Here is a 15,243-nt window from a genome sequence, read left to right on the forward strand (position 1 = left end):
TGGTGGCCACTGTAGTGTTAGATCCCTTTATTTCACTCCTTCGTACTAAGAATAAGTAACCAGCTGAGCCATCCAGCTAGTGTGTGGCAGATAGAAGCTTAGAGCCCAGCCTGCTTCTCCCACTTCCCAGGGAGTGCATCCTGTGAGACTGGTCACACTGCAACCCTTGGGGAAGCTGCTGCTCCAGGTGGCTTCAGGGTGATTTTGGAAACCCATGGAAAGTATCTGAGGAAGTAGGGGTTACCAGGGCGGAACAGCGTGGACCAGCTCCCAGGGGGCCTCCCAAAGCAGCCTGCCAGAAATGTTCCCTTATGTCTTCCTGTTTTATTCAGGGAGGCCAGGTCAGGTCTAAGAAACTTTTTTTTTTTCTCTTTTTTTATCTCTAGACTCTGACAAAAACACTGCCATTGTGATTATTCTGTAGTTGTGCAAATCCTGACGCTCTGCAGGGTAGAATAGATTTCAGACTCAAGGACGGGCAAACAGTGGAGGCAGAATGGTGGCCCAGACACCATCCAGCTCTTTTGTTCTTCTTTAAAGGCATTGGGTCTACTCAGGCAGATTTGCCCAAGGCCACTTTCTCAGAGGTAGGGCTTGGACAGATTGCTCTAAGAAGCAATTAGAATTGTGTTGTCAGATGCTAGAGGTGCTTCTTTAGCCATAATTTCCACTCCCTCTTTGGAGTCTGAAAAAAGACGCGTCTGGGGTGAAATATAGGATGGAGCTGTGGTTGATGAAGATGAGAGACTAAAAGGGACCTTGGGAAGGGAAACAGGAAAAGTGCCTGCAAAATACAGGAGCATGGGCTGTGGTGTGGGAAAAGCAGAGAAGCTTGTTTTTTTTAAAGCTTATTTATTTTTGAGAGAGAGAGGGAGGGGTAGAGAGAGTGAAGGGAGGAGGGGCAGAGAGAGAGAGAGAGAAAGGAGACAAGAAGACCAGACAATCCCAAACAGGCTCCACTTCACACTGCCAGCACAGAGCCCAGTGAGGGGCTTGAAATCACAAACCATGAGATCATGACCTGAGCTGAAATCAAGAGTTGGATGCTTAACCGACTAAGTCACACAGGCGTCCCGAATGACTTCAAGGAGGATCTGTAAAAGTAGGCATTTCCTCAGAGGAACCTTTCTCCCGCTGCCACCACCACCGCCACTTATTTGAGTCACATATTGATCTGGTATCAATCTTTGTTTCCACATTAATGGCATTTCAGACTGCCCCATCAGAAATGACCTACAAGACAGAAAGGCATATGTTGCCGTGGGAACACACCAGTGTCACACTAGAAGTCTGACAATAATTAATGGAGGTAAGACAGGGAACACTCCTTTTCTTGGCAGACTTAGCCGTTCTTGGGGCGCGGCTTTAAGAAAGTGTTTATTACTGAGAAATGCACCCCTCCCCCTAGTTCCATTGTGTTCAGTTTTCCCCATTGTTATCTCTTTTTAACTTTTAAGAGGATGGAACTTTAGTAATATAAAAATAACCCTTAAAAAAATGAAAACTATCTGCCAGATGGGAATTGAGTCTATTTCCTTTCACGTGGAAATGTGTACCACTTTTGGTTCTTGGTATATCATGAAGACCGTGAGCTTTGGAATCCTTGCTGGCCATGTAGGGACTAGCCACATGGATTATTCTATCCCTCTAAGCCCACGTGTTCCTATCGGTAAATGGTAATTACTATACAGTGTTACTGTGAGGATTAAATGCAATAACAGTTACAATCACCTAATAAAGAGGTTAACATAGTTGGTCCATCAGTGGCCACCAAGAATTTTTAGATCTTGGGGGCTTGGCAGGTTTTTTTTAATGGTTTAAAAAAAATTTTTTTTTTTTGTTATATTTGAGAGAGAAAGACAGAGAGCGAGCAGGGGAGGGACAGAGAGACAGAGACAGAATCTGAAGCAGCCTGCAGGCTACAAGCTGTCAGCACAGAACCTGATGCTGGAGTCAAACTCCTAAACCTTGAGATCATGACCTGAGCTGAAGTTGGACGCTCAGCTGACCACCTAGGCAGCCCTGCAGTAATAATATTTAAAATGTCTTTGTAAATCATGTTTTTCATACTTGTTTCCTAACAAACTTTGAACCACAGAGTCCTCATTATTGCAGAGCCCTAAGTGTAGAGGTTTGGGTATTTTCATGTCCTTTCCTCTCTGTGGAAGCCCCAAGCAGCCACATTTTTCTCTACCACTTTTTCTTTTCATTCCAGTCCAGAATTTAATTTCAGGTGTCAGGATTAGAAGAGTGGTATTATCATCATCACGGTGTGGAGGCACATTTTCTTCTGGTTTTAAACTTTGCCTTTCAAAAATTGAAGTATGTCAACTTTTCAGGCTTTTACTGGGAAAGTTCTGTCTAGAACCTAAAAATCAGCTGTTGTCTCCAGAGAGGTATATTATACTTAAACACAAGTAGAAGGGAGAGTCCTCCCCCATTTATTTTAAGTAGAATTGTTGAGAGGAAGATACTTGAGGTGCCCTTTGCTGGTAAAGAGACATTTTGTGTGTTTGAGAACACTATAGTGATTAGATTACCATTTCATTTATGTAGAGGCCCTTTGAGATAATTATCAGTTTCTAATCAGTTTATGGGTAAGCAGTTGAGAAGTGAGGCTCTGATTTGCTAGAAAGTGGGGAAATTGCAGCTTGAAAGTAGGCATTTCAACATCGCATTCGTTATCTTCTGCACCTAACTGTCCAACAAAAGCTTATCCCATAGGGCTAGTTTGCGCGTGTCTGATGATTTAAAAGAGAAGAGGCCATGAGCAGTAGGGAAATTTTAGGGAAAGGGAAACCCCACCCCTGCCTTGGTTTTATCTGGGGAGAGTTGCAAAAAAGAGGGTTGGTTCCTGAAAGTTTTCCTTCTTTTTTTTTATTACTAGCTTTTAGAAGTTCAGTGAGGTTTGTTTATTTTTTAACCATTTGAAGGAGTCTGATCATTTTACCTGAGGAGGTTTGTCTGAATTTTTTCTTCCAGTTCCTTCCTTTGTCTCATGCCCTAGCGTTTCCAGTGGCTGGTGCTTTTCAGGGATTTGAGTTGCATCTAGGTCTGCAGTGAACCTTCCATAGCTGATCTGGCATGGCCAGTCACATCCGCATGGGGTCCGTGCGAGGTGGCATTAGACTTCATCAACCTGCTGGGAAGTGGACCTTTATCACCATCCTCCCCCACTCATGCCTTGTATCTACATTCATGTGGAAAGGAGCACAGGTTCTGCTGAGATTTTGTAGAGAGAGAATAGAGGCCTGGAAGGTCTTGTATGTTTGCAGTTGAGTTTTTTAGGATAAAGTCTGAAGGAACAGTGGTTATACCTCATGGAGCCTGGGAAGATACCAGCAGCTGCCCCCAGTCTACTCCTTCCCCTCTTTAGTTCCTTCTGATTCCATCCACACTGTTTCTCTCACCCTCAGTTCAGAAATGACCTTTTCTGTCCCCTTTGAGGCACACTTGGGAGACTGTATTGCACTTAGTAGAATGGCCCAGTTCTCCTTGCTGTGCAGGCCTCAACACCAGGACACTTTGGGATTGAAACAGCACACGTCAGCGGACCGAGATCTTACTAGTCAGGTGCACAGTCACTGAAAAGCGCTGAGAGGGAAAGGCCTTAGGACGCCACAGGAAGTGTCAGCCTGAGGTGCTGCCAGTGCTAGGGGGGTCTGTGCTGGGAAATAGAAAGGGGCGGACAGAGCTAGGTGGTGGAGGCATGAGCTTGCTCTAGATGCCGTAGATGACAGAGACCCACAGAGAATTTCCTGAATGTGTGTGTGTGTTTTGCTTTATTTATTTAAAATGTTCACCTTCCCAGGTCCTCTTGGGTTGGATATAACTGGGTAAAAGAAGAGACATGAGGGTATTCACATTAAACTACTCTTTTATTTTCTTTTCCTTTGTCCTCAGGGGATTGCACCCTTTATCTGAGCCCTTTGCATCACTCTCACAAAACCACCACTTTGAAAGTCTCCTCATTTGGTGGTTTGTCCCCTTTTCATTTTGAGCCAGCCTTAGGAAATAGCCCACACATGCAGGTAGCAAGCCCACTTTTACATTTAAAGCAGTCAGAAACATCATCAGGTATTTTGCCATGCATCTGCAGAAAGCTGAGTGGGTGGCAGCAGTAGCTCTGAAATCCTTTATGGAAATGGGGTTCCTTTCTCTCTAACCTTCCAGCTTCTTTGCTCATTTGTAAATTGTGTCGCTTGCATGATTAAACAAACCTCTGAAGAGTGATCACCTTCCGTTAAGTAAACTTCTCTCTTGTAGATGGTAAGTAAATACTGTCCTTGTACTGAGCGAGTACACGCGTTTTTTAAATGTCTTGGTTTGGGTAAGAGAGTGCTGTAGGGGCAGGCATGCGCAGACTCTGGGCAGTAGCTCTGAGCCTGTCTCTGCCCCTTTATATGATCAGTTTCTACTTTCTGCTCTCCTGTTTCTAGCCTAAACCCACCAAGGGACGAATGCGCATCCACTGTCTGGAGAATGTGGACAAGGCCCTTCAGTTCCTGAAGGAGCAGAGAGTCCATCTTGAGAACATGGGGTCCCATGACATCGTGGATGGGAACCACCGGCTGACCCTCGGCCTCATCTGGACCATCATCCTGCGCTTCCAGGTAAGGGCACTTGGCCACCAAGGTTCTGCCTTCCCCCTGTCTATGAGCGTCCTTGTGGAAATGGCATCCCCGAGTAAGGTGTGTGGAGCTGTGTGTCCCGTTAGCCACCTGTAGGAACATGGCAGCTACCACATCCTCCCTCAGTCTTGCTGGAAAGTCTTGGTCCTCCTTTCAGATAAGGGGGTGTCTGCGCTGCATCCCTGTCTACCCCTTCACTAGAACCTTCTCTAAATGTCCGGTGTCTTCCTCTAAACGTCTGGTGCCTTCCTCCAAACGCCTGATGTCTGCCACTAGCCTTTCGGGAGCAAAGATAAAAAGGATATGGTTGATGCTGGGATACTGGTTATAGACTATCTGAACTTGACCAGATTGTAGTACATATCCTGGAATATTTTCAGGAGAAGCGATTTAGGATTATGATATGTGTGTGCACTCTGTTTTCTCCTTCACATTCTCCTTTGGATGTGAGGAAGCATTTTTCAGGGGGAATGTGCAAAAACCTTACACTTGTTTGAATCGATCATAATTTTATGGGTTTGTTATACTTGAGAGGAAGGCTCTAAGTATAGAAGAACTCTAAACCAGAAGGTACTCTCAAGGTCATTCTGTCCAGTTTCTTTGTGAGGTAAGGGAGGAGTCTTATCCAGGGTTACAAAGCCAGTCAGGGCTGCAGTGCATACTTCTGACCCTTTAGGAGGGAGCTCAGAATTTCAGCACTGTGGAGCACCTCTGGCCTGATTACTGGTTCTTTCTCCAGGCAATGCTTCATGCTCTTGCTTCTCAATTAGAATTTGAAATGCAGGAAACACTTCTTAGCATAGCGTCAGGTTACTCTGCAAACACATGTCCTAACAATCCTGTCTCCTGGGTGGCTGTGTTCTCTGTGCCTTTCCTTCCTGTTCCACCCCTTTGATATAAAATCTGATTGATTTTTCTAGCCAAATAAAAATCTCACCAAAAAAGGGCAAAGACAGAAACCAAATTATAGCTCTCTTTGTAGTCTTCTTAAAACTCTGAAGTCAGCCCGTAACCAATCGTTTTCTTTCTCATTTCCCCTGAGAGTGGGTTTGAGTTAGCAACGTTCTGGGCGTTTATGTGGGAGGAGGAGGTGGGAGCTAAAACAGAGCTATCCAGACAAACTCCCTGAATGGTGGTTCCCAAGCCTGGCTGATCATCTGACTCCTTGGGAAAGCTTTTTACTAATCTGGTCCACAGTCCCAGATATCCCACTTAGGGTAGGTCTAAGGAAGGAACCACTGTTGAAGGTGACATCATGAACGAACTTAATTACGACAACCAATGACTCTCTGTTTTGCAAACAGAATTCTTATGTAGGTTTCTGTCATTTAGCTCCTGAATGATTTGAAAATAAATACCATTAAATTCACTAATAATAGCCCTCCTTCTCAGGCCAACAGAGGTAGAATCAACAGGACCCTCCTTTAGCCTCACCTCATTTTTGTAGAGTAAGAGGTTGTATTTCTGTTGCTTTGGCCTGTAGTAATCAGAGTGTAGAAGGGCATTCTGATGGTGGCTCTCTTCACATCGGGTCATTGCCCACGTTGGTGAGCTGCCACACGCAGCCCTTTCGAGGATTCTCAACATGAATCGGGTTAAGTTATTGACTAATTAGCTTCCTGACGGCTTGCCTTTTTCTGTACTTGAACCTGTAAATGCTGATACATACTTTCTTTTTTTTGTGAGGTGAGAACCTTAGGCTGCTGATGTCACTGCATGGCCTGCAGTGTTGGTGTCTTACATGACCTAGCTTCCTCCAACAGGCTTATTAAATCATCACCCATTTCACAAATATTATTGATTCTGCATCAGCCAGGGCCCACCTCTCTTTCTGCCTCCTCTGTGAAGCTTCCTCACGGTTTTACAGAGCTCTCTCTTTCTCTCAGTTCCTGAATATACAGCCTTGTCTTAAATTCCCTGTGTGTGTGTGTGTGTGTGTGTGTGTGTGTGCGCGCGTGCGCGCCCCCCCAGAACTCCCAGGATATGGCCTGTCCTGTCTGTGCATAGCAGGTATCCATTAAATACTAATGATGACACACAGGTTTTATTCTTTCCCTTTAAAAGAGAGTGGAGGATATTGTGGGAAACTGGAATGAAAGCCTTTGAGTTTGCCTCGTATAAATAATGGGAGCTGTCTTCATTTCAGAAGAGTAGACTATGTTTCTAAATGAGCAAGTCTGGAAATAGATTTCCTTCTTCACCCAGAAGCATAAGAAGGTTGACAGGGATTAATGTGTGGAATTCCACCTGCCTTTCCTGATGAGTCTGTGTCTTAACCCTTGAGTAAGGTTATTCTTTCACATTTACTTTGTGCACAAGAACTGAAGGTCCTAATGATAACATTATCATTATTTCAATTTCTTAAGTGTTTTTCCTAGTTGAAAGTTTCTTACTTTTTCATCTTGTATTTATATATTTTAACCTCCTCCTGTGTCTTTTCCAAAAAGAGTGCTGGATCATGTCTCTAGATGAAATGGGAAGACCTGTGACAGGGGCCAGGGCAGGGAAGCTTGGAATGGCTAGAGCTAAAAGATGATGGGGGGCTTGCTAGGCCACCACCATTTATCACCACCCACCATCCCACATTATAGTATTATATAGGCAAGAATCTAAAGACAGAGGGTATATAGAGCATTTGTCTAAACTGGTAGGCAGCCCCTAATCCAAAGAGCTAGCATTGGTGGTTCCTTATTACGAGCTCAGCACTTGATATTCTTTCTTCATTTAACTTCATGGCAGTGCTGTGAGACAGCCACTGTTGCTGTTGCCATTCCTCAGATGGGAAGCTGAGCAAGGTGCCCAGTGATGCACAGTAGGTGGTGGAACCTAGCTTTATACCTAGGTGGTCTGATGTTGGTGCCAGTAGACCAGACTCTGTATAATGTTGCTTTTATGTTGACAGTGAGTGGCTTATGAATACAGACTGTCTTAGTCCGTTTGGACAGCTATCATAGAACACCACAGACAGGTAGCTTACAAACAATAGCAATTCATTTTCACAGTTCTGGAGGTGAAGTCTGATCAAGCCAGCATGGTCTGGTGAGGGCCCTATTCTGGACTGCAAATTTTTCCCTGTGTCCTCGCATTGTGGAAGATGCTAAGGACCTCTCCGGAGCCTCATTAATAAGGCCCTGATCCTGTTCACGAGGATCCCACCCTCATCACCTAGCCTCCCCTCCAATCCCATTACCTTTGAGAGTTAGGATTTCAACGTAAGAATTTGGGGGAACCACACACATTCAGACCATAGCACAGACAACAGAAGCAGAATGTCTGTGCATGCTTTCTCTGAGAATTTGGGTCACCTTTTAGGAAAAGGTATATATGCTGTCCTCATCTATGAGGGACACATACCCTAGTATGAAAAATAATTGGTTATGAAAGACTGAACCAGGTATATTTCTGAGATCTAATGAGATTCAAGTTGTTTATATTGTGAACCACTGTGCTGACTTGCAGTTGGAAAGATGGGCTATCTTGAAGTTAGAAGTGACCCCCCACTGGGTACTTCTGGGACATCTTGCAGGTTAAGTAGCCTTCACTTCTTCTTACCTGCATACAACATAGAAAACCTGGTTGGTGTTTCCGTGTGGTGAGCTTTGAGGAAAGCAGTTGTCTTTGGCACAGTAGATAGTTGCAGGACCAGGTTGCGATCTGCAGTTTATTCTTCATTTATAAGACTTGTTCTTCTCTGGCAGTCATGAGGCAGCTTGACTCATCTGTTCGACTCATACTTCTTTGTAAATCTTAGATCCAGGATATCAGCGTAGAAACTGAAGACAACAAAGAGAAGAAATCTGCCAAGGATGCATTGCTGTTGTGGTGCCAGATGAAGACAGCTGGGTGAGTGTGAACTCAACACGGGATCAGGGGCCACTGCTCCCAGGACAGGTTCTGCTGCAGTCATCACTTCTGAGGTGTTGACAAGTATCTTCTTCCACTGCTTCCACCAAGAAGTCTTGTTAGCTCATAGGCAGTTGATAGCTGACATTTCAGCTAGCTCACTGCATGGAAGGAGTTCTGATTCATATTCTGGACCTGTCATCCCTGCAGTCACTTTCGCTTTCTTTGTTAAGGACGCTCAGAGAGCAATATATCTTGAATTTTAAAACCCAGAAACCATGTTTAAGAAACACATCCATGATATTTTAAAAAAGCAGTTGTGGGTTTTCTTCTCCCTTTAATTTTTGCTGCTTTTGGGGAACTTTGTGTTATAAACTTAAGAGTAGTCTGTATACATTATCCTGTCTCTGTTTTCCTTCCTTTTATTCTTTCAGTGAAATTTTAGCGAAAATACTTTCTAGAGAACTGCCCCTGTTACGTTGCTCACTAAAATTGCTGGGGCTTGTAGTACTTAGAACTGATTTTGTACCAAGTTAATTGGAGTTACTGTCAGAATGCTTTGAGGACAGTTACAACTAATGGACATGATCAATTAACAGTAAATATGAAGCTTATAAAGACTGCATGTCTAATAAGGGCATCAACTTAGTTATAAACCTTAGTCAACCACAGATACGAAGTTAGTAATGTCCAATATGGTACAGAATAGCTGAATGATGAGGGGTAGGTCTCAAACATAAGGAAGTTTTTCACAGAGATACTTGGTTTATAAGACTTTATTCAAGTCAGTGATAGAAGAAAGAAAGCTGAATGTCATGTGAATCCCAGCTGTTCCCTCTCCCCAAGTAGCATGTGAATTCAGATCTCAGTGACTGCAGGGTCCTGAGTCTTTGCTGTCAGAGTAGAAGGCCAGTGAAAGTAAAGAGGCCTCGAGGCATCTGGGTTGTGGTCACTTTTTCCTCATTAAGCATAGTTTTTAAATCTAGGACACAGTTCACAATCTTTTGGCTGGTCGACTTAACCAAAAAAGAAAAGCTATGTGGATGTGTATTTTATTTTTATTTTATAGCATGCTGATTTTGAAGCAGTGTTTGTTCTGACTTGATTGTCCTTTGACATTTACTGCCTCAACATTTTTACAGTGCTTATAAACTTTTTCTTAAATGCTGCATTTCATGAAATTGTAAATCTTTATTTGGTAATTGTTGATTCTTCTCTTGTGCTTGGTCTCTACTAGGTACCCTAACGTCAACATTCACAATTTCACCACCAGCTGGAGGGACGGCATGGCCTTCAACGCACTAATCCACAAACACCGGTGAGTCAGATCCTTAGAAATCATGCTAACAATTTGGGGGTTGAATGTTGACACTCCTCTGTTAGCAGATCTGGGTGACTTTTGATCCTCATATCCATTGCCTTAGATGTTGCACCACAGTGGGAATTCCTGCATTCCATGTGAGGAAAATGTGAAAGAATATGTAAATTCTCCCAGACAAACAAGTTTGTCCATTATCTATCTCCAGCTCTCTTAATAAACTTTGAAGTGTTTATTCAAAAATCAGGTTTCATTGTTTGATGATTAAATAGTATTATAGAGTTTTACTCTGCTAAGGGGTGATTTCTGCCACTTTCGGAGTAATGATTGTGCTTCATTGGTCACATGTGTTTTCAAGCCATGGTTTTTGTCATGTCCCACTGTTGTTCTCCATAGGCCTGACCTGATAGATTTCGACAAATTAAAGAAATCCAATGCACACTACAATCTGCAGAATGCATTTAACCTGGCAGAGCAGCACCTTGGCCTCACTAAACTATTGGATCCCGAAGGTAAGGATGTGAGGGATGAAAGGTGGGACAGTTAGCATGTCTAGTAGTGGGGAGCTAATATAAAATATGCTTTCTGTCACTTTGTTTTATTTGTGCTTTGGGAATTACTGAAGGAAGAGGAGCTTAACTTTGGTGTGGGAATTACTTGAGGATTTGTGCAAAGGATTATATTTGAAAATGCCTTGAAAGATGAGTATGATTTAAACATGATGGGAAAGAGAGGGCTTGCTAGGCAGAGGCACTTGCACGAGCAGAGGTGCGGAACCAGGAATGAGGAAGATGTGTTTGGGGACTAACAGTTCATTGGGAATGGTGTTTAGAGTAATAATAGGAAGTACCACTGGAAAGGTGGGTCAGGGCTCTACAGGTTAACATTTTTAGAGGTTATTCAGCAGTCACTGGAAGTTTTTAGCAGCTGTGCTCAAGGAAGAGAACCTGACATAGGCTCTCAGCGAATGCTCATTGACTGACTTTCGTCTCGAGGTGGCAAGCAGCCTTGGGATGAATGCGTGCAAGACTGGGCATGGGGAGGGTGGGGAAGGGGGCTTGTAGGAGGCTGTGCAGTATTTGCTTTGAGCAAGAAGAGCTTAAGTGAAGAAGGTGCATCAGGAAAGGTGAACATGTGGGTGGAAGAAGGCTTAAGAGTTGTAGTCCCTTTTTACGGCTGACTGCTTCTGCTGGAAACCACTCTTTCCACTCTCAGTCCCTGCAGCAGGACCCCAGAGACTGACTGCAGGTGACATGGAGTTGACCGGTGTGGGGCATTCCCTCAGGCCATAGCTCCCTTACTTAACACAGAATTCTAGTTCTAGGATTTTAGCATGAGCTGTCATAGGTACTTTTTCTTATTTTGAAAAGCATTTCAGATCTAAGAGGATTTATTTGTAGTGCTGGAGCTTTAGATCACAGCTCTCAGCTGTGAGCAAATATTACAGAGAAAGCTATGAGTGAAAGTTTAAAGTTCTTACAAATATAGAACAGGAAGTTGAATTCCCCAAGGACAGATTGAGGTCATGAGGCTGCCAAGCAGGCTTGCTCTTTCCAATGCATCAGATTCACTGATAAGTTCACTATACAGGAAGCGGAGATAAAATTATCTTTGTGCTAACCCATTAAATGATTTCTTAGTATAAACAGAAAACTAAAATTCCTTAGGGTGTGATTAATCTTCCTTTTGAACCCCTCCTTAAACTATGGGAGGACATTCTTCCTTAGCTGTAGTTCTTTGTGCTTTGCTAAATAACCTTTTTTTTCCTACCATGATGACAAATTTTTTTTAATAACTTGCCCATTAGTTAATCTTTCTAATCACTTCCCAATGAAAAAGGGGATTGATGTTTCCCAGATCACAAGACAAGGAGCTAAAAAAAGGCAGTTGATGTCACTTGTCCAGTTTAATCTTGATTATTAGTTGTCCTTAGCTATTGTTAGTTGTTCAGTGCCCCGGAGAGCCATCAGCTAAGATGTGATTGCAGATAAGTTACAAAACCACAAGGTTTTTGCCTGCTCACATCTTCCCAGTCATGTTGACATTTTGTTTATTATATTGTGTACAGGACCAGCATTTTTTTCTGGCCTTCCTCCATTTCTCTCTCTTTGGGGCATACTTGGATGGGGCTGAGCAGATGCAGAGTTGGCCACAGGGACTCTGGAGGGGAAACGGTAGCTGCTTTTCTGGCCGCCACTGCCATGGCTGCCTGGGTGACACTGGGCAGGGAGCTTTCCTGCCCTCTGTCCTAGTGGTCTCATCTTAAAAGTAAGGGAGACAATCCTGCCTCACACAGAGGTGCCAGGAAGATAGAAGGCACATGTGTGAATGCATTTTGAAAAAGAGCCTGATTATCAGTTAAGAGCCATTCTATATATTCTCTCCTCCATCTGTCCTGAGTTAAATACTTCACTCATATTGCCATACGTCGAACACTTGCCATCTTCATGCATTTATTCCCTCCCTTAGTGAATACTTTTTGACTCCCCACTTTGTGCAAGACAACACAGCAGGAATTTGAGAGGCAGAGCAGCACCAGGCTCACCAGAACACAGGGTTCCTACCCTTGGGAACTTAGTCTTGTAAAACAAAGAAAATGTGTATGAGTAAATTAAAGTACCTAGCAGAGAGTGGACTGTGTGTCCATGTAAACAGAGTCCTTAAGGGAACATAGGGGAGAGACAGTAGTTCTAACTATAGGGATCAGAAATAACTATGTTGGAGTGGTAACTTTTCAAGTGGACCCTGAAGGATAGGGAGAAGGTGATGGGGTGGGAAAGGACATCTTAGGCAAAGGGAAATTGTGAGTAAAGGGAAAGAATATTAGGAATTGTGGAGTGTGTGGAGGGGAATTTTGAATAGTCCAGTTTGGTTCATATTATGCCTGAAAATAAATAGGCTATAGAGTTAGAAATGTCTAGAACTGTGGTTAGCTCTTAAGGGAGCCTGATAAATACTCGATGGATGGATGGATGGATGGATGGATGGATGGATGGATGGATGGATGGAATGAAAGGAAGGAAAGTTATGGCTGAGGATTAGGGGGCTTAGACTTTATATTTATAAATTGTAGGGCACTTTTGAGTAATTTTGAGCTAGGAGAAAGTGTGTTCACAGCTGTGCTTCTGGAAGATCAACCAGGTGCAGTGTGTAAAGTGACTTGGGTGGTAGGGAAACCCAATGAGGAAGCTGTTACTTCAGGTCTGGTTATGTGACCATGAGAGTCTGAACCATGAATGACAATAAAGACTCTATAAATAGAATCATCTGGAATCAGATTTGGTGACTAACAGGATAACAGGTAACAATAAGGTAAAGATGTCCAAAGACTGAATGATTGGAAGTAATTCAGGTGGCATCGGCATAAATGAGGATTCAAGAAGCACAACCCAGTTTGGGAGTAGCATTGGGCAGGGAGATGAACATGGTGTGCCTAGATAATAGCCACATTGCTAAGAATTCTAACAATTCTTCCTGTATTCTTCATTTTTCTCTAGTTTTGCTTATATGTGTTTTCTTGGTGACTTGGGATCCTGTAGAGAAAGGATTGTGTCTCTTAAGACTTCTGTCCTTAATGCAATAGTTGAAGGCATTCATGAATATTCATATCATAAAAGAGACGGGTTCATCCTCATTAGCCTTGTAATTACCGCACTGATGGCAGAACTCTCAATATAAAAATTGAAGACTCTGGCTTGTGTCAGTGTTGGACAGTTGTTCTGGGTTGTTCCTGCTGCCTGGGTGGTAGCACTCTGAGCAGAGTACTGAAGGAAATCTTCTCCGGGTTACAGATATCAGTGTGGACCACCCTGATGAGAAGTCTATTATCACTTATGTGGTGACTTATTACCACTACTTCTCTAAGATGAAGGCCTTGGCCGTTGAAGGAAAACGAATTGGAAAGGTGAGTTCACACTAATTTTATAAGTTGTGAGACATGATTAAAGCTTGTGTCTTAATGTACTGCCACTGGGCACCTGTTCTCCCACGCCCTCATCAGTTCAGCCAGCAGCAGCTTGTGGTGGACACTTCTAGTGGCAGAGGAGGCAGAAGCCTCTTTGTCCCTAAGAGTAACTGGAGGTGGGAAAAGCTACAATGTTTAGGGAGGGATTTGAGGGGCATCTCAGACCCAGAGGCATTCCTCCCTAGCACCTTACCAGAAAACTGGGTATTGGAAATCTGAGTCTCTTGACATTATGGGTACGAGATCCTATTTATTCAGTTGAAAAGATGTCGCTGTTATGCTTCTCATTTCTCATTTGGCTTATGTTCACCCACCATGTATTTCAGAACACCTCAGAAGACTCATCGGATAGGACCAAGCAAAATAGATACCTTTTCGTTTTTCTGGGAATTTTGGAGCTGAGGCAGGAGTCATTCAGAATCTTAAACCCTTTGCCTGTGGGTTGGGAAGTTACAGAACCAATTACACTTGAGTTAAGCTGTCATTGCTCACAAATACGGCTACAGTCTGAGTGCCTATTAACAAGTGGTTCCTCTAGTTTAAAATGCTTGGGCCAGAGTAGCAGAGAACTGTTTCAAAGCCAGTCATTAAGCGTGCATGTGCTCATGTAGGGTTATAATCATGTTTTTCTTACTTGGCAATATGATCTTTTCCATTTTTCTAACTCTTGTTTACAGGTGCTTGACAATGCTATTGAAACAGAAAAAATGATTGAAAAGTATGAGTCACTTGCCTCTGACCTTCTGGAGTGGATTGAACAAACCATCATTATCTTGAACAATCGCAAATTTGCCAATTCTCTGGTTGGGGTTCAACAACAGCTTCAGGCATTTAACACTTACCGCACTGTGGAAAAACCACCCAAGTAAGATGTAGATTGGGATGTGTTACCATTAGTGTGGGAAGAGAGACGATTGCACTACAGACCCCTGCCTTCTGACTTAACGTGATCTCCTCACTTAATGAATGCCTATCACCAGTGGCCTGTTCTTCTCCTTTACATCTGACCCTGAGTGGCTGAGCTTTATTACAAACCATGCCCTCTGTGAGCCCTTCCCAGTGGATTGTGCCCCTGGTTTGGTATACGTGATACGTGAGAATTCTAAGAAATAGTACAGGTCCCTTATACCAAACTCTTGTGCCTGATGTGTTCCAGAATTCCTTGTTCTTTGGATTTTTAGAGAAGCAGCTGAGTGCATGGATATTGTTTATTATAAGACTCCCAGTAGACCTGAGGCAGTAACCCATTGTCAGACCTACTGAAAAGTCTGTAGCAAAATGTGTAAATACTCACATTTTGTTGAATAAAGACAGATAATAAATGGTTTTATATCTGTCTGTTCAGATCAGCATTCACTTCCCCTAAATTTGATTTTTCACTTCTTTTTGAAAATTCTAATTCTCAGATAATGATTTTGGACCTTATCCCTTTTTTTAGTTGGATAGTCATGCCTCCTTTTTCCATAAACCTGCTCCATTGAAAATTC

At 43.1% G+C, this 15,243-nt stretch overlaps 1 protein-coding gene across 2 annotated transcripts in view; it reads left to right on the plus strand.

The window, feature by feature from the left end:
• Positions 1–15,243, plus strand: part of SPTBN1 (spectrin beta, non-erythrocytic 1) — a 196,865-nt gene that overhangs the window by 130,748 nt on the left and 50,874 nt on the right. For both annotated transcript variants that reach the window (XM_077772353.1, XM_077772354.1), the window contains 6 exons: positions 4,440–4,613; positions 8,383–8,474; positions 9,712–9,792; positions 10,189–10,304; positions 13,584–13,696; positions 14,434–14,621. In XM_077772353.1, the coding sequence (XP_077628479.1) occupies positions 4,440–4,613; positions 8,383–8,474; positions 9,712–9,792; positions 10,189–10,304; positions 13,584–13,696; positions 14,434–14,621 (764 nt within the window). The remainder of the gene's footprint in view (positions 1–4,439; positions 4,614–8,382; positions 8,475–9,711; positions 9,793–10,188; positions 10,305–13,583; positions 13,697–14,433; positions 14,622–15,243) is intronic.

This window comes from Crocuta crocuta, unplaced genomic scaffold, assembly GCF_008692635.1.
Source record: "Crocuta crocuta isolate KB4526 unplaced genomic scaffold, BGI_CrCroc_1.0 scaffold830, whole genome shotgun sequence".
In the NCBI taxonomy this organism is placed as follows: domain Eukaryota; kingdom Metazoa; phylum Chordata; class Mammalia; order Carnivora; family Hyaenidae; genus Crocuta; species Crocuta crocuta.